The sequence below is a fragment of the Micropterus salmoides genome, unplaced genomic scaffold, assembly GCF_014851395.1.
Source record: "Micropterus salmoides isolate LMB-PRFRI ecotype aquatic unplaced genomic scaffold, ASM1485139v1 Ms_hic_scaffold_3, whole genome shotgun sequence".
NCBI classification, from domain to species: domain Eukaryota; kingdom Metazoa; phylum Chordata; class Actinopteri; order Centrarchiformes; family Centrarchidae; genus Micropterus; species Micropterus salmoides.
Window position 1 is genome coordinate 31917121 of NW_024042261.1, and position 26672 is coordinate 31943792.

Here is a 26672-nt window from a genome sequence, read left to right on the forward strand (position 1 = left end):
CTTTAGACAAATAACCAGAGAAGGAGATTAGGTTTGTGAAATAATATGCTGCCTGTTAATCGTGTCGTTATTCGAAATACAAACACATAATGTAAATAAAAATTTAGTGTGTGCTCTTGTGCTTCTTCTTCAATCATAGGCCGGTTGCCTCTGTGATATTAATTTAAGGAAAAATAAACTCAAAACTAAGGACATTTATGTTGGTCATCACCTTGCACAAGACACAAACCAGATTTAGTTTTGGGCGAGGGCAATCTATCATTTTGGTTAGGCATTAGAATTAGAATAGGTTTATTGTTAGTGAAACTGAAACAACACCAAAATACATTTTTGGTCCTTGGAAAGACGAACAAGTGAAAATGTAAACTTATGTTTGTGTATGTGTTTGTATGATTGTTCTTTTTATATGTATAGTTATGTGGTCCAAATGCTCAAATATAGTAAAACAGTTTGTCTATGTGAGGACATTCTGTCCATTCTTGTTCTAAAGGTAATTTTGACATAAGCATTCAGATTTAAGGTTAAGAAAATAGCCGCAAGCGCCAATTATCGGGTTCCAAGCCAGTCGCGAAAAACGCAACATATGAAATTTTCAGAGGAGAAAAACAGATGCAGACAACTTCAGAGATTAAAGTGATGAAAGAATTTGGACTTTGAGATAATTGGGGAAACGCATACTGGATTTTTAAAGCATCGCCTTGAGATCAGAGAGCGTCATTATATGTACCTGACTACTGGGTGAAATGTTCAACCCACCTGTGACATTTTATGTTTACAAGATTTAAAGTTTAAGCTGCACAAACTCTTTTTAGCAGGGAAAAATTAGAAGAAACTACTAGGGATCCAAATAAAATAGAGAACTTAGACCCACTATGATCTGAACACCTCCATTGCCATTAAGTCTGTCTCGGCCACCTGGGGGTTTGAACATTGGAACTTCAGATCTCCAGTATAGGTGACTTACTCACTGAGCTACTGGTGAGAGGCTGTTTCCACACACCTTCTCACAAGTTGAGGTAGTGACATCACATGTGGCAGACCTGGATAATTTTGTCAGTTTAAACTTAAAACGCTTACAACTGTCAAGATGTAGGTGAGAAAATTCTGAAAAAAATCATGCATCATTCTGCTGGTTTTGGGTGTGTTAATTATTTTGGTGGCATCCAAAACTGAGTTTAAAAGAAAATGTTGTTCATACTGTACAAGTTACAGCAAGATACTGAATATCACTGCAGACTCACCGTTTGACTGATCTGAAAACCCTTTGACACACTTGACATCGGGCCATCTGGAGAACGACTCTGTCGAGTTTGAAGAAAGACTTGTGGAGATATAGATGTTAATTGAGTTAGCAGATTCTGAAAAATATAGAGTGACTGACTTCTGAATTTACCATAGGTTGCAGTGAGGCAAACGTTAGTCATATATCAGTGGATGTGCTGAAAAAGATTCAGCTCTCTAGGACGTATGGATGATTTTCTTAGATTTTTTAAAGTTAGGAATGAGAAATGTCTCAAATAAGCCACGCCCACTTTACACAATCATTACCAAATTTTATAAATCAAATGAGTAGTTACCCGAGATCGTACAAACCGAATTTTGTATGAATCCATCCAGTGAATAACGAGGTATTTTTGCAAGTGTAGCGCCCCCTAGTGGAAGAATATCTCAGGACTGCTCAGCGAAGCTTGGGCCGAGCATCTGAACCGATGCGTCAAGTTTGGTTACAAGAGCTTAAGCCAATTTTTATTTACGGAAATTTATGTAAAATTGTACGTAAAGACACAAAAGTAAAAATTTATGAAAAAAAAACAGATTGACATATCAAAATTCTTTTGATAACGTTTGATTAGCGATGTCCATAGATGATCCTGACAAAGTTTCAGGTCAATTGGCAAAACCGTCTGGGACAAGTTCGCAAAAATAGGTTTTAGAGAAAAGTGATAAAAAGTTGTATAATTTGACATTTTTAGAGCAGAAGACCATTGGAGCAAAGATGCAGATGAATCCAGAGATTACAATAATGAAGAAGTTAGACTCTAAACGAAGCCGTTTTCGAGATAATTGCAAAAACGCAAAGTTGATTGTTATAGCACCACCATGTGGTCTATGAGGGCCATTTCTTTTGCCTGAGTAGTGGGTGGAATTCGCAACCTACGTGCCAATTTTGGTGAGTTTTTGTCCAGCAGTTTTTGCTGCCCAAACACTTTTAGCAGAGGAAAAAGAAGAAAGAAAGAAGAATCAAAACAAAACCGATTAGGATTACGGTTATGTATGAGTTAAATTTAGTCCGTGAAATGGAAAGGGTTTAGGACAGGGTCAAGTTGTGGTGAACTAATACAAATGTGTGTGTATTTGTAGTCGGTACGGTACCCCAGATGAGCTGAAGCAGCTGATAGATGTGGCTCATTCGATGGGCATCGTGGTGCTGCTGGATGTCGTTCACAGCCACGCCTCCCAGAACACTGAGGACGGCCTGAACTGCTTTGATGGCTCCGACTCATGTTTCTTTCACTCCCCACCCAGAGGGGTGCACAGCCTGTGGGACAGCCGCCTCTTCAACTTCTCCAGGTACTCTTTGTCTGGTTCCACTGTTAACTCCTGTACCTTATCTTCTCACTAGTATAAATTAGTTTGATATTAGTTAGATTAGTTAGACTCTTAAGTTTCTCTGTACGTGTGGATTTGGCTTGCATACATGGGTGCAGTCACTGAAAGAAAACTAAAGCAATTAAGGGTACATTTTTAAAGAAAGATATATTGATAATCTAAATGATCTTCTTTCAGCTTTCATGTTAGTGAGAACTAGTCACCAGTTTTAATATGTTTATGGTTGAGTGAGAATTTTTTTTTTCTTCGCTGCTAATGTGCAATGATGCACAACATATTTTTAGATGTGCATTGATGCATATGGTAATTTTAATGTAATTAAAGTTTTAGCTTTTTTCTGAGCCTTTTAACTCTGTCCATAATATAAAAGCAATGAAGTGCCCACTGATTACTTCAATTTCAACTCCTCTCCACATTATGCTCTAGCTATGGAGATTAAAAGCTGGATTTAAATGTTACATATGATATGTTACATATGATACTAAACTCATGAAAGGGATTTAAAACTGGCCATGGCTGCATCAGATAAATAAATGTACCTCTGACAAAAAGGTTGATAAATGAGCCCTATGGTTTTAGGGGTTCTGAATTTAAGACAGAAATGTATAAGCAATATACAAACAGATTGATAAATGAGGCCAAATGGGACCTGACATACCACTCTTTATATTTTCTCAGACTATCTGATACCGCATGACATGCTGAAGGTCAAAAGCAAGACATGATCTCAAAATGACAGATTACATCTCTCACCAAAATCGCCATGCAGTCAATGTTCACTGTTAATCTGATATTCCTAAAGCGGAGAACTGGCTATTAATGGTGAACTTAAGGTTCCTTAACACATTTAGATAGACAGGCATTGCATTTTACTGCAACATGAGTAATGATTTGATGTTACAGTGTTGGTAGGCTTTGGTAATGTTCATATTTTCATCTAATTACAAAAGTGTAAGGAAAAACATAAAAGGCCTGAAGTCTGCAGGCTGTTTTCTGACTCTGCTGGTGCTCAGTGTACACCAAAACTATTGATTGGTGTTGTAGGCCCTGTTAATTAAGTATCTCCTCTTTCCTCTGTACCCAGAAAATGATCCCAGCACACATTAAAGAGGAACAGGCACTGTTGAGTCTATCAAATGCCATTGCCTGTGTGTGTGTGTGTGTGTGTGTGTGTGTGTGTGTGTGTGTGTCTGTGTCTGTGTCTGTGTGTAGCAGTTTTCAATACATTATACCATGTTTAGCGTGAGGCATGGGGGATATAATAAGAGAACAAGGTTCTTCTTTCATTAGTTATTGAACCTTCTTCATATCCGAAGCACTCATTAAACACAGTGCAGACATATGCCACGGCTGGGAGGCATATGAGGAGTCATTTGTAAAAGCCCAAAGGAGCTCAGCAATGTCATAGGAAGTTCATTTGTCTTCTCTGCCTCTCACAGGTTGTTTGGATGTGTCATTTGTGTCAAGCTTCTCTGCTACTCCCTTTGGAAGGAAATGAACCTCAGAGGCTAGCCACGATCCTAGTGTGAAACGCAGCCTGTTTTTAATCAAGCAGCCCTGCTATCAGCCATCACAGTCTGACCATGATGTTCTTATTAGGTTGACAGAAGCTGACTGATGCTTGCTCTGGAAGCATAGATATATTTTACTTGTTGCTGCCTCTTCTGCTCTGCTTCTACTTCTGCATCTTTATCAAGGAGAACCTTTATTTACTTGGTACATATGTGTTTCTCTTCAACGTTTTCTCATAAAACATTCAATGCTGTTTCGATAGATGCCTGCTATCCAAATGTTAACTTGAGTTCCCTCTGATTGACATGCATCTGCATTTGAGGACATATTACAGCATGTTGCTTGCCCTTTCTTAGCGTATGTCAGGAGGTTCTTGGCATCTCATACTTCTGCTAACGAAATTGTTGAATTACTGTAGATTACTTATTTGAGTATAACGAAGGAAAATGGTACACATTATTCACTGGAACCTTTTGCTTCGAGATAAAATATCCCAAATGCTCTTGAATTAGCAACTTATATTTAGCTTGGATATCAACTGAATGCCTGATAAAGACTTCTTAAACTTATCAGGATGTACAGTTTACTGTTTATGAATAAACAAGGTGATGCTCTGTATACTCAGCTGCTCTTGATGTGATAGGCAGAAACTAACTAGGGCATTTCTGCATTAGTCGCCGGCTGTTGTTTCCTTCATAAACCTTTTATAAGGCGTCAAAATAACCTTGAGACACTGACCGTGTGAGCCCATCGTTGGGCATGTAGGGGTTGGTAGCCAGAGAAGCCAAGCCTCTTTGCAGATCAGGGTGTTCACATGTGAGAGTTCTGAGAAGCTTGATGTGGGCTCTTTCTGTAATCCCCCCACCTCTCCTCTCAGAATCATTTGCATCCATTTTTCATCAATCTTTGTGTGAATTCTTAAGATATGAAAAATAGGCCCAGGGCCAGGCTTTTGAAAACTCTTTTCAACTCCTCTCCATGTTCTCATGCTGAGAGATTGGCCCTGTGTTTGAGGACCAAGGAGCAATAATTCTTTCTTTGACAAGATTACTCTATGCGTGTGTTTTTTTGACATTCAAATATTTGTTAATGATGTGTGGATGGAGCAATATAAATGGTGTGAAAAAGATAGCTCATAGACACTCACTAAATAAGATTTGCTCTGCTTGGATTGTAAGTATATTCTACAGAATGAGAGCTCAAATAAGGCAGAATCAAATAAGTTAGGTCTCTGATGTATGATATTGTGCTAAATCCATTAATCATGTTATGTTTCTTAATGTAACCCTGCTGTCATTCACATAAAAATCTGTGTATGTCATACAGGTTCATTACTACAAGCTACTGTCACGTATGATATTTTAGTCTTTGTGTTATAGTAGCGACACAATTATGGAGAAGATGTTTCTTCCTAAGCATGACTTAAGCCAGTATGAGGTTTCTTTGCATCTTTATCACAGAATTCTTTATTGGATGTTTTCAGCTGCTAGGCCTACAATGTGCCAGCTAAACATCTTTGAAATAGGGAAATTCGAAGGGAATTTACACAAGGGAAGCTTGTAAAGAAGCAAAGTATCACCTTGCAGAGCACAAACCATCCTAAAAGAAACATTTGTCTTTTTCTCCCTTTGGAGTATTTATATTTGGACTATAGTCGGGGCCTGACTGCTGTCTGATCAATCAATAAATGCACACTTGACATGTCAGCTCAGTCCAAATTCAGCTCAGTCGAAATTCAGTCATTTCAGTATTTAGTGCACAGAAGTTATTTGCACTGCCCCATGAAGTCGCACATCAAGGGGAAAAGCTGTATTATTTATTATTTTTTGGTTGTTTTTTTTACCCTTTGGTGATCTTCATGTCTTACTTTCTAATAACTATTGTATAGAGTCTAGATTGCAGAGAAAATACATTTGTAAAAGAACAAATTGAATTATGAGTTAATGAGTTTATTATGAGCAAGAGATGTTTATTAATTACTACAGCTATTAAGTTGAGTCAGTCGTTTACTCATTTTGAGTCAATGTTGTTCTTTCACATGATACTGAGACATGGTTACTTGCTCAGTATTACAAGATTGCTCTGCTTTGCACTATTTTGCTAGTGAACTACACTGAGCCAGCAAACAGTTTTGTAATTAGCCTGGAATTCCATACTAAAAAATACTAATGAAATGTTACCTGCTGTGACTCTTATGCTTTCCCAACACCAGGTACTATTATTCTATCAATCAATCTGTAAGGCTTTACTCTTCCTTTAGGCTGGCTGCCAAGTTCTGGCCCAACTCTTTTTTTTTTTTTTTTTTTTTTTATAATCAGTCAATCCTAAGTGGTCAGCAAATGTGATAGTGATGTTTGCCAGCGAGACAGCTAACTGTATAGCTATTGGGAAACATGCCTATTTGTCAGAATGGTCATACCATTTATATAACTTCAGTGATTATTCAGCATACACCTTCAGAGATATCCTGCCGCTACAAAAATATGGTCCATTGGAGAAAACTCTGATGGGGCAGACTACAATTGAATTCTGAAAGGCAGCAAGTACAAGGTGATACTAATTACAGGTTGCTAAACATCCAAGCAGTCTCACAGGCAGCAGAAAATCCCAACCAGGATGACAGGAAAAAGCAGCTAGCTGCCAGGCAGCCTAAAGAATGCCAGACAAATGGCAGATATCTGACACAAAGCACAGCAATACAGGGTGCAGTCTGTCAGGCAGCTAGATGAGTGTTTACCCTGCGAGGCAGCCAGTATCACCAGACTACCTGAAAGGCTGTTTAACAATGTGGTATTAGTAAAAAAGATGTATTTCCTACACATGTCCAGCACAGAGCACATATTTGCATCTTAAGATGCACACAGTGCTCACTGGCTATTGAACCCTGTTTTACTGCAGTGCGGCTTATGTGATGAAAGGATATGTGACAACTAAGCATGAGTAAAATGTCTACCTTTAGTCCCAAAAGGAATATGAAGAAATAATAAATAAGACATTATATAGCATCAGTAAGTCATATCCTTCAAGAGTCTACGGTGCACGTGTAATTATCCACAAGCTGAACGAAAAATTCTGTGATTGAAAAAATAAATAAATCAAGTTTCAACCAAAAAAAATGTGAATTTATTGCAGGTGTCACTGCTGTCAATGTCTCTGTCCTGGACGCATTAATAGCTGCAGGGATTGGAGAAAAGTTTGAAATGCTTTAAATGAGGCACCTTATTTGTCCTTTTTGGTCCAACAAATGCACACCATCCATCAGGCTGTCTAGCATCGTTGTTTGAGCATCACACTTCTTGTGGAATGACCTGTCAGGTTCTTAAATTTATTTGGTCTTATCTGCAGCTTACCTGTGATGTTGTGAAAACAGGGACTTAAATCTTTTTCTCAGCAATCATGACAAGTTGCCTTGACCCCTTATGCAAAACTGACTCCTGGAAACAAAACATATTTTGATATCTGCTCTGCTTCCAACAGAACATAAATGCCATAATATGGAGCACAGTCACGTTCAGCTGGAGAAGCAAATGAGCTCTGATAAGGAGCAACTAAGCATGAAGCTGATGTGAAAAAAAGTTTATTATTTGAATTGACTTGTAGTGACTTTTGTAACTGTGTGTGCTACACAATAGCACATATGATGAATAACCTCATTTTACTCTACAAGCAGCAATATTAGCGCTTTACTCTATTAGTGCTCTCTAACCAGGTTTTACTGTCATGGCTGAGCTTTAGCATGAGGAAAGTGTAATATGCAATTTGCTTTTGTTTTGTATTAACACCACACGCCGAGTGATAACTTCATTGAACTGCATAGATAAGCGGTGTATTGCACTGGGTATAGAGATCTACCTTCTCACTGTAATTGGACTTGATGATGAATGGCATTGTGGGTCCTAATGTGGCAGTATGGTTTCATCTTGGGCCTCTGGCTCTCACTGGCTATTATCTCCATCCCGTGAGGATACATTGTGTCTGAGCCTTTGTTGGCTCTGCGCGGTGGAGTGGAGGACCTAATCTATTTATCACAGGGTCTGCGTGACCACCCAGCCAGGCTGCTATATCGGATCATACCAGGCTCCCTTGTGCTCTTCCTCAAGGGAAGGAGGAAGCGCCGATGTAACATGCGGCTTCACACCTGTCAAACAGTGCTGAGGTTGGTCATCCCTGAGGAATGGAGCACAGAAGGCAACGCATTTAAATGTATTTTGTGTCATGGCCAAAAAAACTGTGATTTTGTCTTTTGCCATAAAAGATGTAATCCTCAGCATGTAAGGTTTGAACATTCAGGGGATGAATCGATGAAAGAGGAGGTATTATTAGGAATAAGAATTGTCAGTGTTTGGATGGATTTTTGTAGTTTGAAATGTTATTGAAGTGTTGTTGAAGCGTGAATCGGGGACTCACTGCTTCACCAACTTTTTGACATGATGAAATTGCATCATTCAAGCAAAAAATGTTGAACTGCCCCTTAGTGTGGTGTCGCAACTAAAACAAAACAAAAAAAGACATTCAGTGTCTAACTTTTCTAATTTAGGGTCTGAATTAGGTTTGTAAACTGCTACTATATAGAAAGAGAGCTGAAGGGAAATCAAAATTCCCAGTTGTATTCCAGAAGTAAGAAACCCCCATTCAATTTCATATTTACATTTTAATTATGCAAATTACAATACAGTATAACTTTGCTTAACAGCATGTTGTGCAGTTCATTCCAGATGTCTGGACAGGAATAGTAAATGTTATGCTACGTAATATTTTATGTTAGTTATTAGTTATTATGTCATGCACATGCATGTGCCCACCCTACATGAACCTCTAACACAGCAATGCCCTTGCAGTGGTGAAACATTTGTTAGACAAGAACTTCTTAAATAACATTTTACATAAACACAGTGCACAATGACTTAGGCTCTCTAGGGTATGTAAGAAAGGGGGCAAAGGCTGCTGTACTGCCAGCCAATGAATGTGGTGCATCATCAATAGCTGTAGTTATATGTTAATAAAGCCCAAACAGTCGGTTTCATTCAAATGGTATTTCTAGGGCTGTCCCTGACTAAGGATTGACATAGCCGAATCAGACTGATTGTCGAATCATGGGGGGGGGTTTACACATGGTAGCTCCGCTTTAATCTTGAGAAGTCTCCATTCATTCAACTTAAGCCTTGATTATACTTTCCGCGTCCACGAGGGTCCATGTGACGAAAAATCATCATCAGAGGGGGTACCATAGGGGGGTACGTATACAGTCTAAGGTACGTCCACGTACCTCATTTTTTGTGACCGCGTCCGCGCGGCGACTAGCAGGGCAACAACCGATCTACTGTGTGGAACGTGTCCGCCAAGCTGACTGCTGAAGGTAGTACAGAAGTCGTCCACGTTCGGGAGGTTCGCAGCTGTCCGCGTCTGCTCCCGAGTATAATCAAGGCCTTACAGAAATTTCTCTCACTCACTCACTCACTCACTCACTCACTCACTCACTCACTCACTCACTCACTCACTCACTCACACACACACACACACACACACACACACACACACACACACACACACACACACACACACACACACACACACACACACACACTCATTTTTATGGTCATTCACTGGTCTTGTGCAGAGTTTGGCCTGCATTCCGTGCTGCCGACAACTGCATGCATGTCGCGATTCCTCGCGGGTCTATTTCAAGTAGCCAGCTATTTAAAAACAATTAAATATTCTGTGTGTGGTTCATCAACGGTGATAAATTATCAGAAAGTCCCGCGAGGTACGGACTAGGCACAACACCACTGAAGCTGGGGCTCATTCTCGTCAGCAAGTGTTCCTCTGCCACTACATACATGCTACCCTACACATGCGCACTGATGACCCAGGGTTACGGTTAAAAATTTGGATTTATTCTTTAAAAACATTTATTGAAAGTTTTATTCTTTTTACATGTTTATTTACAGCATTAAATGTTGAAATTTATATTTTAATAGGCTGTACATTAACTGGTAGTTCTATGTAAAATCAGAGGTTGGCCACCCCCATATTGCGAAAATGGAAAGATCCTTGTTTTCGCTGCGAAGCTTCGACTGTGGCCCTGTCCCAATGTCCACACTACGCCCTAAGGTCTTCCTCAAAGTGGACACTTGTTCAAAGTGCACTTAGCGGAGTAAGTGCGCAAATGCCCAAAGCTGTGAAGAGCAGAATTGGGACAGTTTTGCACATGTCACTATCTATGTCACTTCTGTTGTGATCAGGAGAGCAAACATGGCGCTGGCAACTTCCATTTAAATTTGTGTGAAAGAAATGCATTACAAAATTGCGCCTAACATATACCCTACTAACCAAATATTGTAAAAATTTATAGATATTGATCAAAAATGTGAATTCTGCAAAGATGAAGATGAAACAATTCTGCACTTATTTTTTTGTGTCAATACCGATACACATTGGGATTATGGGAAAAAAAAATTTGATTACTTTGTAACTCAAACTGATCATTTAATGAAACTAGAAGTCAAGGATGTAATACTACACTATGAAAACAAAAATTAAAAAATCTGTAAAATGGTTAACTTATCTTATTAGGAAAATACCACATCCATAAGATCAAGTTCTCAAGATCCTGACCATCATTCGAATTATTTAGAAAAGAAATCAGAATGTATTGTGAGTCAATCCAATTTATAAATGACAATAAATGTGCCTATACAATTACTTTGTTACAGGAACTATCTATAGAAATGTAATGTTTATACTGCCTTTAGTAATATTCCAATATTTTCTTTTTGCCCCTTATTTTTCTCTACATTTATATTTTCATTTGTTATTCCTATAGTTTATATATTTTACTTAAATTATTTACCAGAATGTTTAGGATGTTATTTTTACTTGAATGTAATACCTCATATAGTGGTGGTGGTTTTGTATGTTCAATGATGGAAGATACTCACACATAGGCCTACCTGTTGTGATGCCTAACCTTGTTAACTTGTTGTGAACCAAAAAAATAATAATAATATAAACATGGCGCTGGCCGCAGGTGCGGTATTCACAGTACTCCTGCTAAAATTGATCACAACTCACCAGCAGTTTCTTACCAGAAGAATTAAAACACTTAAAAATAAATTTCTTCTTCATTTGTTTACGCTCTTGCCGGCTTCCTTCTTCTTCTGAGTTTTCCCGGTGACCAGCACCATAGCAACCGTTTTGCTCTCCCATTGGTTAGCTGTTCGAAATGTCATGACACTACAAGAATTCTGGATAATAGCAAAGTGAGGTCTGATGCACACTTGCGAAAGGGGTGCATTAAGTGTGCTGATGATCACCCCTGGAGAACAACATTAGAGGATCGGGACACCCTATGGTCTTGCACCCCCTATTGAGAACGCGCATTGAGGGGCACAAGGGCGGAAGTGCAGATAATGGGACAGGGCCTGTGAGATTGACAGTCGAATCAGGCTCCGCCCATCGAAGCATCGAATCTTCCACTATTTGGGGTCAGCCATATTTCATGAAACTTTTGTTAAAAAAAACAAACTCATTGATGTTAACATAGATACCAATTTGTCACAAAAATAGAAGATATATTAGCTTCAGAGGTATGGTTATATACAGATACACCAGACACACATCATTGCAACCATTGTCGGAGCTGGAGAATGTACAGAAGAAATTCAGCCTATGCAGAGGCAGCAGTTCACATTTAATCCGTGTCATTTGCCTTACATCCTCTGCGCTTTGCTGCTGAGCATGGCATCCATGTGTACAATGTTCGGTTTGGTGCTCATTACGCACACCGCAGAGAGACAACCAAATCTTGAGTTTTAACTGACGTTTCCATGGCAACATACCACTGAATGAGAAGAGGTGAGGTGCATAGTGTACTTTGCCTTGAGTGGCTCTTCAGATCGAGATGACTCTCCCATTGCTCAGTCAGGAACGGGGACTGGAGCCATTTATGGAATCCACCTCCTCCCGCCTCCACCAACACAATCCAGCCAACAGGCACAGAGAGCATTTGCATGCTTTGAAGTATACCATGGGCAACAAAACTCAGCCACAAGTTCCGCTTTCATATTCAGATAGTTTGTTGGTTTTACTCATTTTCTTCTAGAGTATTTGGCCTCTTGCTTGTATGAGAGAGGAACTCGTTATATGTTGAAGATGGAAGCCAAAGCGAGTAGAAGTGTATGATTTATCTTATCCTGAGTAGAGGACGCATGGTGTTTGTTTACCCAAGTGTAGCATGAAATCCTATCAGTTCAAATACACAGGGATGGGCCTGGCTACACTAAATGCTTGCCCAGTGGTCGTGCAAGTGGTCTGATGGGAATTGGTATGCTGTGTACTGTAAGCCACTGATTTCTCACCCTGACAACTGGATACGTGAAAGATGGCATCCCCTCTATGGCGTAGTTAATGAAAGCGCCATCTCCTGTCACTGACGCTCCATCTCCAACATAATGGAGCTTTGGTTATCAATATGTGAATGTCCTGTAGCAGTGAAAATTAATCTCTGGTGCCTAAAGTGCATGATGAGATGTGTGAATAATTCACAGCTTCTTGTTTATCTGACCTTGAGTGTGTGTGTGTGTGTGTGATTGTGTGCCTCATTGTGTGTTTTACTAGCTGGGAAGTGCTGCGGTTCCTACTGTCAAACCTGCGCTGGTGGATGGAGGAGTACTGCTTTGACGGCTTCCGATTTGATGGTGTTACTTCTATGCTGTACCATCACCATGGCATCGGTAAGGCTGGTTTGTGTGCTGTGTGTATAAAGCATGTCATCCTCTCCTTTGAAACCCACAGTGCAGTGTGCACCACAGACTCCAGAAGCTTAAAGAATAAGGCCAATAGGAGTTTTGTTGAGAGGTCTGACTGATCCCAGCCATCATGTGGTGAAAATACTTATTAAAAGCATGTTTCAATTAATAAAACATAAGGCCACAATAGTGTAGGCCTTACTGTTGCCTAATTAATTAATGTGTCTAAACATGGAAATGTTCATTAAGCTCACAGGCAGAACCGTCACTATACTTGAGCCTGATTGGTTGGCAAAATCTGTTCCTCTACAGTATTTCAAATGAGGTTATAGGAAGTGTGTAATAATACATGCTACAAAGTTTAAATTTAATTTGAGCAAATATTCAGTGAGGAGAGCAATAAAATCAAGTAATACCTAAAGTGTGGGGCTTTTACATATAACGTTTGTCATTTTCAAGCTCTGACAAAACAAACAAACAAAAAAAGACCCCCACCAACTTAAAATCTAATAACTCAAACCATCTAATACAATTTCAAAACGCTCTATATCACAGATGGAAATCACAAATGTATATGTAAAAGAAAAAACTGAGTACTAAGTAAAAGATATACATTAAAACAAAAACAGTCGAACCTTATACAGAGGAAAGAATCTATAGTCATTTGCAGTAGCTGTCACATTATTATTGTTATTGTTATTATTATGAAGTTCTTTGAATATCCTAAGTACCAGAAGGTTCTACTGTATAATTTCTAAAGTGGCATTTTACTGTGTAGCCGGTGTACAGATGTCTCTGTACTAGTTTCTAACCTGAATGAGCCTGAAAATGAGACATAAAAATTTACATTTATGTTGCAATATTAAGGACAGTTTAGAAATATGTCAGATAATAAATGAAGTAAAACTGTAGCAGCACGAGGGAATGAAAAATTTTAGACATTTGAGTGGTAGACATGATGAGTGTTGACTGTGTGGGTGTTTACTCCTCAGGCGCAGGCTTCTCAGGGGACTATAGTGAGTACTTTGGCCTACAGGTGGACGAAGACTCTTTGGTTTACCTGATGCTTGCCAATCACATTGTTCATACCCTCTATCCTGACTGCATCACTGTTGCAGAGGTAAAAACACACTCTACCACACACACCTTCAGCATCAACTTACTATTCAATGATACTGCCCACAGCTATTATTAATTAGAAACACTTATTAGTTAGGCATAGCTTACTTACGTATTCATTGGTGTAATTAAGAAGTAATGCAAAAGGAAATTGGATGCCACTCTTTTTTGGCCTGTGGTATAGGATTTTCTTACCTTAATATGTGAGTTGTGGAGTGGTATTGATGTGATCTTGGCTGACTACTGGGAAAGAAACCGGTGCACACAAAGAAAATGTGATATGAAATAGTGTGACTTCTCTGCAGGATGTGTCAGGGATGCCTGCTCTCTGCAGAGGAGTGGAGGAGGGAGGACTTGGTTTTGATTACCGACTGGCTATGGCCATTCCTGACAAGTGGATTCAGGTAAGATGATTTACTTCTTTTTAATCTACCTCTTTTTTGCGCCCATTTTTCTCCCCACCGACCTTTACAGCCACTGTAGGCCTATGCTCACACAGAAACTCCTGTATGAGCCACAGAGAGAAAACTGTAAACGTTCAAAACAGGGATGAAAGACAAAGGGAGTGACAGGGCATGTTTGGATGCATTAAAAACTCTTGTGCTATATTACAGCTGAGCCTGTTGCCAAGCTATTACGTTTACTCATTTTATCCAAAGCGACTTACATTTGAGAAACAACATACAAGCATCAAGAAAGCATCAAATACAGCACGAGATCTACAACTGACAATACATACTAGTAAGAGCAATAAATACTAGTAAGAGCTGATGGCACATATCCGATCAATGTGCTGAATACTTAGGGAAAGAAATAAGAGTTAACAAAAAAGTGCAATCAATACAGCTTTTAAACCTTTTAGGAAGCTTTCAAGTGTAAAACTGTTGTAGCAATACAGTGACATAAAGATCTTGCCCTGTATTTTCCTAGAGAAACCTTCCCATGTTTGGACAAGGAAGCTTGATACAACTGGAAACTTGATGGAACATGCATCAACTGACTTCTGAAATTTAGAAGTACACTAAAAACGCTTATATCCTTCGAAACGTTCTTGTTTCTACTTATATAATACAAGTGTGTGACTAGAAAAACTACAGTGGCCTGCACAATAAACGTATTAAGAGTTGTTTGTACTGCATTATAGACTTTTATGGTCACTTAGTGTATTGGCAACAAACTGAACCAAGCCGTGAATGAATTTACACATAGTATTCCGTACTGATTGCTTGTAATCAAATTTGTGTTGTTTTTTTTTGCCACGTTACTAAAGTAGATAACTTTATTGTTTCAGTAATACCAACTCTATACTATAAAAGTTTTTTTTTCACACAATGAAACCCCACTGTTCTATAATAGGATATTAATTTTATTGTACCTTTCATACTTTACATACTTTACAAAAAATTACATAAAAACAAACCATTTAAAATACATTAAAACAGAGTAGATTAACTTTTTATTAAGCAAGGCTACACATAGTTAAATACCAGACTGCTGACTATAGGGACAATGAAGGATTAAAGTGATAATAAAAAACGTTTTTTAAGCCAATAGTATTCTATTTCCATGAAACAGATAACTGAATATATTTCTACAATTGTACATCACATTCAGAATGAGACGCATTCAGAAATGCAAACAAGCCACATGAATTTCCTGGACTCCTTTTGCTGTAATGGTGAAAGCGGTCTAAAGTCTCTTACCGTGCGAAGAGACTCCACTCTCGGTTGTTTCTTTTACTCGGAGCTGTGAGTTTAAAAAAATAAAATAAAAATCAAACTGAGAAAGGTCTTTGTGCTTTTTCTAAAGCAGTGCTAATTTATTTTTCTTTTTTCCTCCTTAATCCTACCTGCTGTGCAAATGGGAAGGTCATTATTTATCCCTTCAAATACAGAGTTATGAATAAATGATGGCAGAGACATAATTGTTATTGGAAATAAAATGTAATGTTAATGCAATTTTAACATGAAGGTCATTTAGTCACTGATCCAAGCTGAAATTTCTTTTGTGATGTTTTTTTTTCTTAAGTGCAGTATTTGAATAGACTGGCAGTCACCTTTACATTTCACTTTGATTCATTATTCAGTCTAAATGTCTGTCCTTGGGGTAGCTTTATATGATGTCAAAGCAAAGGATATTTCTCAGTTTGAACTCAGTGCTCTGTTGATTCTTCCCAACCAGTCTGACAATCTGAATAGTTGAAGATCAGAAACACAATTTTTTCCAATATCCCATCCTTGTCACAGCAGGGTTATCACCCTCCACTCATCCTCAACTACACACAGGGTAATAAATTAAAGAAGAAAATGGTAGTTACGGTACGTGTGAAGAAATATAGAAAATGTTTGAAATGATGAATTTTCATGAATAACTTGAAATGGCAATAGAGCGTGACACTTTATAGTCCTAAAATCCTGACATTCATTGAGCGGCAAGTTCCCTCGCCAGATCTCTGATGCTTTTTCAAGCATCAGAATATATTAAAATGTCATGGAGTAATTTGTGTGTGAGGTTTAAGTATGGCAAAAATGTGTTAATTCGTGGAGATTATCTTGCTTAACAAATTGAAAAAGTTCTGTGTGTGAATGATCATCTTTGTTCAGTATTTTCTTCAATGCCAAGATTTCACTGAAAAACGTGAAAACTCTGGAGTGTTTTTTCATGTTGGTCTACAAAAAGACATAGTTCTACTTAAAGATGAAATTTGACTTTGAAAACCCTAAGTAGAAAAGGATAAGCTTATGAATAGATATAATATGAAAATGAATTTAAATTTCCTTGTCATTGTTTCTTTTATTTCAACACAAACTTTCAATTTTAGTTTCATTATTCCTACTGTAGCAAAATTGTTTTAACATGTACATTTTAGTTGTACTGTAATATAGCACTTTATCATAGATACTCAAAGTGCTTCACAGTGAAGTGGGGGGGACTCACCTTAACCGTCACCAATGTATAGCACCCATCTGGGTGCTGATGCACAGCAGCCATTTAGCGCCAGAACGCTCACCAAACATCATCTTGAGGCAGAGACGGAGGGAAACATTGAGCCAATTACTACAGGGGATGATTAGATGGCCAGAGGGTGAAAGCCAGGTTGGGTATTTTGCCATGGCACCCCCTACTGTTTGCGACAAGTGCCATGGGATCTTTAATGACCACAATGAGTTAGGACCTCTGTTGAATGTCTCATCCGAAGGACGGCCGATCCTACGGCGCAGTGTCCCCATCACTGCACTGGGGCATTGCCATCTTACTATTAGGATCACAGGGAACACTGCCCCCTACTGGCCCACCAACACCACTTCCAGCAGAAACTTAGTTTTCCCATGAAGTCTCCCATCCAGGTACTGGCCAAGCCCAAACCTGCTTTGCAATCAGCAGTGCCAGGGTTTACATTGATATGGCTGCTGGCACTGTACTGAAGAAGAGCTTGTTTGGAAGAGTAAAGCTGTGAGGACAAATTTAGTTTTGCCAGGTTTGCTGAAGGTTACAATTAGTCATGCCATACAGCATAAGGTTCAGCTATTTGTTCTGCTATCATAGACAAAATGTAGCTAATGTGTACGCACTCAAACATATAGAAAAAAAACACACCGAAGTAAAATACAGTAAACAGTCTCCGCAGGTGGCTTAACAAAAGGAATCGTTGTATGTTTGTTGGTGTTTAATGGTTACAGGACTTGTATACTTATATTTTTAATATGCTGATAATGTTAAGTCATGTAATGTCATGCAAAATGTTACTCATAAATATGCTATGCATGTCTTGAAGCGATGGTTATAGAAGAAGCTAGTTTTATTTACTCTTTACTCTTATTATATTATTATGTCAATCTCTTTAATAACATTTGCTCAAAATAACTGGTAGCAAGAAGAGGCTCATTGATAACCTTAAATGTAAATACTCAGAAATCATTTTAATTTGGCTTTAGTTAACGGCACACAAAACGTTTAGTAGAAAACCTTCTCACTTTTATTTCTATTTATATCATAAATATATCATCAATATCATGCATCACATATGCCAACATTTCATCTGGGCAAACATGGATTTGAAATGTCTTCATTGTGATTTACACTAATGGACATGGGTCATTTTCAACTTTGAATTTTAGTTCTATCCCTAGATTTAGAAATAAATTGTGAGAAAATTAACATATATATATATTTTTTTTTTACATAATTCAACCAGAAACGGTAACAAAAATGGTAACTTTTTAGGAGGGTAACTTTACAAAAACAACTTATATATCAATACTAAAATTGAAAGAACACTTTCTTTCACTAATCATTGCTGGCAAACATAATAACACCATCGAGTGATGTGTTGCCACCCAGCACTGCTTCAGACTGGATGGGAATTTCTGGGTGCCAAATATTCTCTGTCCTTCCACAACAACTGTTGAAGCACCCTTTAGCTCGGCACTTCAGCCCAAACTGCCACTGTGAAAGTACTTAATGGCCCACAATGGGAAAACATTGTTTATAACTGTGCAGCCATCAGGTATGAAAGTCCATAACAGTATGATGTTGATGCCGAGTAGCACAGGGAAAGTGCATGCATACCCAGCCATCCATCCAGAGATAAATAAAGGTTATCGTATTTCTTTATCAGAAAGTTTTTTTTTTCTTGCTGTCTGTTTTAACGGCAGCAATATTCTGCCGTATATGTGTAGAACGCTTTTTTCAACCTTGTTTTGGAGCAGTATTTGCCTCTTCTGGAAAATGTGGGCAGATTTACTGTACTTCAGTATATAATTCATAATAAATTTTCTTGGTCCCCTTAGTGTTTCCTCAAAGCTTCTATTAATAAAATTGCCACCCATTCATCGTCAGTGTGCGACTGTTTTATTATGAAATCAGCAAATATTATTTAAAAAAGTACATTTGTAGGAAGTCAGACAAGCATGTTACCTCTGGGGATGTGTCTGTGTGTTTGGGTTTGCTGTTGGATGAATGTGGATTGTTTCGTGTCATGTCTGTGTGTGTGTTTGTGTATGTTTAGAACAAGTAGAGGCTTTTTCTTGTTTGCTGTTTGAAGGGAAATGCTGTTTGCAGAATGCCTAAAGAGGTTATCTGTTGTAAGATTCATGAAAACGCTGTGCCTTTTTATCCGCTAGCCCACACTGAAAGTTATATTTACTCATATTTTGGGTGAAAAAGCAAAGCAGAGTGTGACCTCGGCGCCACATGCAGTCTCTTGCACTACAGTTTCTCGTGTTTCTCGTTGGGGGAAGCCTATGCATCGTTAATCAAGTCTGTCTCTCACAGCGGTGGGTTTTACTCAGTAGCGAGGATGGAGGGAGGAGAGGAGAGGGGCAGAGGAAGGGAGGGAGGGAGGGAGAAATAGTCCCAGACTTGACCTTCCTCTGTGATGCTTGCAATAGCTGTACGGCAGGCAGTGCTGTACCGCTGAGACGCAGGCTTCTCCACAGTAACCAGAGGTTTCATAGGATTATCCTCAGGATGCCTCCGAAGATGCTGTTGCTGCTTTTACTTTTCAAACAATATTGCTTGCAATGCAATATTTGTCTAGATACCTCTTCTGCTTGCATTTTTTCAATTAAATGTGTTGCTTCCTCGGGGAGACTTGACGCAACGTGAATCGTAAAGCTCGAGGAGAGCGAGAGAGCAGTGAAATTCATGTATTTCTGCGCAGGGAAGCATTCATATGAACATGCCTTGGTATAGTCAGTGAAGTGCACTCAGGGCTAGCCTTGCCTTTTCTCACAGAGTGTCAATTAGGGAGGGATTTGAATGGACTGAAGTGGAGCCTCCAGTGAGGTGTGTGTTGCAGAGAAGGAGACATGGAGTGGGGAGGGCAAGCATTCAGGAAGATAGACCTTCCTCAGACAGACAAACAGACAGGCAGGAAGAAACAGAAGGGAAGAGAGACAAAGAGAGAGCACTAGAGCTTATTTATAGATTCACATGTGTGCACGAATGAATCTCTCTCAGTTCCTCGAGCGAGGTCTCATGCTGTGTTTCGTCCCCAGCATGACTGATTGATATGACTCATTTACTGGCTGCAGAAGGCTGTTAGGACCAACAGGCTGTGAAAAATTAAGATATCCTAATGAGAGGACCAGATAAGGCGCACAGCACAAGTTTGGATGATTCGATCTTATTATGACCATAAAATGCTGTCACTCCTAATGGATAATGTTACAAAAGCCCTCTAATTTAACAAGCACCCTTCCCTCCAGCTACAATAGATTGAGATGTAATTGAAACAATTAGAGGCAGAGGAGGTAGAGGGCTTGCTGGTCGCAGCTAGGATAAGAGAAGGCGATGCAGAGAATTCTCCGCATCCCTCTGCTTCTCTCAACTCTTCAACTTGAATGACCTCTGAGTCAATTGTCCCGATTCTTGTTTCTGTTCCTCCATTTATTTTAATTGAATGAAAATATCAGTCTGCACAGCTCTCTCCTCATTAGTTTCAGGGGAAAATCCATTTCTGGTCCACATACTTTGCTCTGTCCATCATACTGGAAACACTTTCAATTAACATGACTTAATAAAATTCTGGCTGCCAACAAGCAATGATGGAGTCTTGTTTATGTGAACATGTCAGTGCTTAAAGGATGCCTACTCTCTTTGACCGTCTTTGCCGGTGTCTCCTTTAACTGCAGCATTTCAGCTTCATCCTGCTTTATTTTATGGGCTAAGTGCACTCTGTGGTGGGAGGCCCCTTGTATGGTGTTAAAAGTCCTGTATAGAATTTTGTTTCCCCTTCTGGCAGTGAGAGTAATTACACATCAATGTGTGCCAATGACGTATGCCGACAGGTGAGCTCACCCCAGGCTCATGTTCAGAAATAGTTACAGGAAAAACAGAGAGATTTCCACAGCTCTAAGACAATAGTCTATCATTTAGGAAGCGTAAATGTAATAGTGACGTAGCCCTCTGAAAATATTTTACAAATAGCAACCTGTCCAAAAGCAGTAACGCAGCATCCGTGTCTGCCCTCAGTCCCTTCTCTTCTCTCAGCACTGTCAATTGAGGAAAAGTTTCACCAATGATTATCTGTCCCGCCAGTTGCTTTCTTTTTTTGACTGTAATCATAGCTCCGAATGCTGATTTTCTTTTTTTATCTGTGGCATCAGAAACCTTTTTTTTATGTTTCATAAGTTTTTCCACCATATACTCCTAGTTGCTGTGGCCCTCCCACGCAAGAATGTTGCCACAGACACCAGATTTAAAAACCCTTGTGTACTGCGAATACAGAGAGATTTACCTGGTGGTGATGGGCTTGATCAGCATTATGTGAACTAGTTTGGCAAGGTTTGAACGTAATGGACGTTCATTATAGCCTGAAAATCCAGCACTCCAGCTTTAACTGGTTCTGGATTTAGATGGTTCGGGCTACTTCAGCAATGCTTTTTACGGGAAAACTGAGGTGAGCTAAGGAGTGCCTTTCAGTTGGGTGAAGCCTCTGGCAAAGACATTTGTGTGGGCAGGAAGTTCATTAATTTCCAAAACTGTGAAAATATAAAGATAGGGAGGCATAAACTTGATCCATGGGATTGAGTGTTACACACCTTCATTCTTTGCTCATCTCTGGGGGTGGCACTGTATGTGTGAAGAGAGGATGTCCCCATAGCAACGCAAACTCACAGTTCCAGTTGTGTCTGCAAAGACAGGAGAGGCAGGATGCTCGGTCAGCCACCAAATGTAAAACAAGAGCTTTACACTGAACACACCTCTGTCCCCGAGTCCTTCCCAGTGCCAAGCTATGGTAGAAGAGAGGCTTTTGAATCAGTCACAGCATGTCAGAGGCAGTGAAATGACCTCATCCTGCACTGCTAGATTTTAAAAAATTTTATTTCTGGCTCTGCCTAATTAATCTGGGCACTCTGGTTGGCTCCTGACAGCAGGCTTGTAAAGTAAGATTTGTGCACTGCTCATTATCATTGATGAAGTGGAGTGTCAGTGGTGCCAGGAAGCTCTGCTGGTCGGGGCTGATGTGGGTGAGCTGGTGGTAGGGAAGTCGTCAACCCAGTCACTCCTGTCTGCACTCCGACAGTCCCACTCCCAGATTAATTGCTCCCAGACCACTTTTGCGGTTGAATTGAATTGTAATGATTCATAAGGAAGTGTAAAGTGTATGATTGCACGTGGCTGTGGAGGCGGCCGGGATGATCTCTGGGGTATATCCTGCAGATTCAGTTGTTTAGCTTTTATATTGGAGCTAGGGGGGGGGGGGGGAAGCTAACATTTAGAGGTTTTATTTATTTTCATATGGTGTTGTACTCTAAGTTTTAGCTTCAGGAGTGAAATTAATTTGGAAGCTTTGTATTGCTGTTCCATTTATGAATATATGAACTACTGTATTGTAATATTGTCCAGGATGCTACTAAACCGTCCTACCTCAACAAGATACCTTTCATTTAGAGGAACATCTTGAGAATACTAACCTGAACCATCTGCCTAGATTATTAGTATATTTAATTTATTAACTATTCAAAGAGTTAATATTCTTTACACTGTTATATGAATGTTTTTGTATGTACCTGATGGTCTCCCTGATGTTGAATGTTTCCCTCCTTCCCTCATATTTCACTACCTCCTCAAAGAACTTTTATTGACCTTTCTTTTGTATTTCCCATTACAAATATACAGTACCATCAAATATAGAGCTTGAACTGTAAAGTCTTCAAGGTTTATTTTTAAAGTAAAATCTCATGCCAAATGACATGCTCAATTGTTTACCTTTTATTTAAATGTTTATTCCTTTTTCTGATTGTCTCTACCTTTTGATACATTGAGGAGGACTTTGTATAGACACCCTTTTGCTCCCCTCTTTAACCGTAATGCCTTTAAATATAGTATTCGTCTAAATACGGTAAGTGACAATCAAAAATTAAAAATTTAACACATTTTCTTTCAAAGCAATCTTACATGGTAATTACAAAAAAATAATTATTTTAATACTGTTCTGTGCTGTAAAAATCCATTTTCATGGAACAGAAACAGATGGACATTAGATTAAACCTGGCAGCTGGGATGGGTAAAAGCAATTGATCTCAAAGCCCGTCTGTTAACTTGTGATTAAAAATGTGATTTAAGAAATAAAACTAATGTTTGTTCCTCTGCATATTGGGCTTGATCAGTTTTGATGTTTGCTAAAACCAAAGAATAGCCAGCGTGGCTCAGCTTGAGGATCTGAGGTAGCGAACTGAGCTCACAGGGAGTTAAAAGGTCTGAGAATTTGTATTACATGTAGATGTTAAGTCCCTGGCTGAGTTTTTCTGGTGGCATTGGCAATGACTAATATGGCCACACAAAGCTAAGGTGAAGAGTGAATGTGAACAGATAGTGATATATAGAGGAGGGTAGCCTCTATTTAGGTGGACCAGCCAGTTCATCTCAGACATATTGATCACCACAATTTACTCTCTTTACTCAGAGGATTATGGCTCTGTAGAGTAATATAAAGGTTTCCTGGCATGTCAGTCAGCTGTCACAGCCAATTCCACCGAGCAGACTTCAGCCTGTCACTGAGATGGGCTATCTAACTCCCCCACCATTCAGACAGGCTGCATGTCCATCACCATGGGTTCTTGGAGGGTGTAAACTCTATTTTTTTCCCCCTTTAGGATTGACATTGATACTGTGGCTTTCTAGCATCTCTCTGTGCCCAAGACAGTCTATGTGTCTTTACTGTGCCCTGTGCTCTTGTTTGCTTGTGTAACTTGTGAGTGATTAGGAGCAGCTTTGGTAACTGTATAGCAGCACTGTGTGGGCAGATGTGTTCGAGATGCATGTTTTGGTGGCCCCTTGTTTCCTTCTGACCTCTGAAAACGACTCCTTTGGCAGGAAGTGTGCATGTAGGCAGGCCAGTGGCAGGGCATTGATTCCATGGTTGGATTTATTGTTGAATCCCTCCGTGTGGATGAGAGGCTCTGACCTTGGCCATCTCAGGTGGGGAGAGCTGATGCCTTACTACCCATGGGCTGTGGTGAAGTTATTAAAAACTCCATTACCGCCATTCAAAGGTAGACATAACTCACAGTGCAGATATAGAGATGTCAAAACAGAGATTGATCTGAGAAGGAAGTGTAACCCAGAGAAAACTTAAGAAAAGTATGAAGACTGCCAGAGTTGAAGTACTGAGCTTCAGACATCAGTCAGAGCCCGAATGGATCTCTGAGCTACACATCTATCATACCCTTTTTCAATAACCCCTCTCTGTCACTGTGTAGATCCTGAAGGAGTTAAAGGATGAAGACTGGAACATGGGCAATATTGTCTACACATTAACCAACAGGCGCTATGGAGAGAAATGCATAGCCTATGCAGAAAGTCATGATCAGGTAGGCTATTTTCTACAAGATTCTACTTCATAGTGTCAATAAAGTCTGTATTATCTCACTGTTGGTAATAAAACCTAACCCACCTTTCCAGGCTCTTGTTGGGGATAAGACTCTGGCGTTCTGGTTGATGGACAAGGAGATGTACACCAACATGAGCTCCATAATTCCCATGACACCCGTCATCGACCGTGGCATGCAGCTGCATAAGATGATCCGCCTCCTCACTCATGGCCTAGGTGGAGAAGGCTACCTCAACTTCATGGGTGAGTCATCATGGTAACACACAGAGATTCTAACCCTACAGTTACCTAGATATTATACTGTATTGTTGTTGTTATTATTGTAGACTAAATAATATTAAGCATTCATTAAGAAATATAGTACAACCCTTGTTATCTGTTTAATAAGAGTTTAATAAGATCCTGTTCTTGTGTTTGATGGGGTCCTATGATATATTTTAGTGGTGAAACAAATAATCCATTGACAGGAAATTAATTTACAACAATTAGGATAATCCATTCCTAATTTAAATCATCATGCAAGCAAACATGGCAATGAATATTTCTTCTGACAATTTAAATTGTAAACAATTAATTTATTCATCGAGAAGAATAATTGACGTATTAATCTGTAATAAAAATAATTGTGCATTGCAGCCTTAAAGAGGTGGTATTATGCTCATTTTCAGGTTCAAAATGTTATTTAGGGGTTGTACCAGAACAGGTGTACATGGTTTAATTTTCAAAAAACATCATATTTTTCTCATACTGCACATTGCTGCAGCTCCTCTTTTCACCCTGTGTGTTGTACGCTCTGCTGTTGAGCTACAGAGTGACGCATCTTACTTGTACAAAATCTTTGTTGGGAGTTGCACATGCGCAGTTCCCAGGTAAGGACTACTAGCCAATCAGAAGCAGAGAAGGGCGGGTCGTAAGAAACGAGGTAGTGTGATCCAAATCAAAGCCGCTTCAGACTGCGACTGTAACCTAGAAGATGGGATAAGTTACTCACAAGTCCACAACCACACAACATCATTGTTCCACATCTTACCATAAACCCCTACAAAAATCACCATAATTCAACTCAATTTTACATAAAAATTGGCCAAACAATTTGAACGTTAACTCACTTATTTTAAATATAATTCACAACCAATAATTGTGATTGTGTTTGTGAATTTCCAGGCCCAAACAGAGTCAGAGTTGCATCGTCTTTTAGGACTAAACGTTGAACTGTTGCCGGTGTTCTGACGATCTATGCTGCCTTGCCGAAAAATGCTACCATAGCGCAAATCGATAGACTCGACTCTACACGGCCCTGCTCCGTTTTCCATTGCAGATAGTACCCAGAGATGGTTAAATAGCTTGTCGTCACACAACTGCCGCGACGTAATGATCAATGCGACACACACACTAGCGATCCACACAGCTTTCTCTTTTTTAAGTTAAAACGTTTCAACATTATTCAGAATGTAAAGACAGATAAGCGGTATGAAAACCTTCCAGCTGTGTTTCCCTCTGCCGTTGTTGCTGCAGCGGTCTGTGTGAATAATATATAATATTCATAATATTCAACAAATATTCAAGCACGTTTTTGTTCTGCCATCACTTCTCATAAAACTGTCAATATTCAAAATCTACACAGCTGATTTCTCACCTCAAAACTTCTCAGAAGTGGATTTAGTGATGAAATTCCATATGAAAACTGTAAAATGTAAAACTTTCTGTTGCTGGCCTCTGTCTGGCGCAGCAATGATGATGCAGTGAATAGTGACAATTCACTCTGACCAATCAGCAGTCTGTTGTGTTTTCACGTTACATTTTAGTATCCCTCAGCTTGCTTGGAACCTCGATGGAGGTGAGGTGATACGAAAAAAAGTACCTGGAAGCAGGTACAGGTACAACATTTCTACAATGGAAACCCAAACAAAGGCGAGTCGAGCCAAAGGGCCTCCGCTCAGACTAGCTTGGTTTGAGGGCCTGCCTGACCCGCTAGCCGCTTGGCAAGCTTTATGACGTGTTTTCATTGTGACGTCACAAGTAAAGGAAGCGAAGGGCTGGACTACAAACGAGCTGTTTTCAAGCGGTTCAGAGCAGAGTTTTCTGTGGGAGATGGGAACTCCCTTTGTGCTGGACTTTGGGCTTTTTCACTTTGCAAACCTGTTACATGCACAAAAAAGATATATATAGAGATATAGAGATAGAGAGATATAGAGATATAGAGAGATAGATATATAATATATATAGAGAGAGAGAATATATATATATAGAGAGAGAGAGAGAGAGAGAGAGAGAGAGAGAGAGAGATATATGAGAGAGAGAGAGATATATATATATATATATATATATAGAGAGAGAGAGAGAGA

At 39.3% G+C, this 26672-nt stretch overlaps 1 protein-coding gene across 1 annotated transcript in view; it reads left to right on the forward strand.

Moving 5' to 3' along the window:
- Nucleotides 1-26672, forward strand: part of gbe1b (glucan (1,4-alpha-), branching enzyme 1b) — an 85221-nt gene that overhangs the window by 21454 nt on the left and 37095 nt on the right. The window contains exons 7-12 of the mRNA XM_038694127.1: nucleotides 2362-2571; nucleotides 12739-12854; nucleotides 13862-13989; nucleotides 14294-14392; nucleotides 24197-24307; nucleotides 24399-24570. Coding sequence (XP_038550055.1) covers nucleotides 2362-2571; nucleotides 12739-12854; nucleotides 13862-13989; nucleotides 14294-14392; nucleotides 24197-24307; nucleotides 24399-24570 — 836 coding nt within the window. The remainder of the gene's footprint in view (nucleotides 1-2361; nucleotides 2572-12738; nucleotides 12855-13861; nucleotides 13990-14293; nucleotides 14393-24196; nucleotides 24308-24398; nucleotides 24571-26672) is intronic.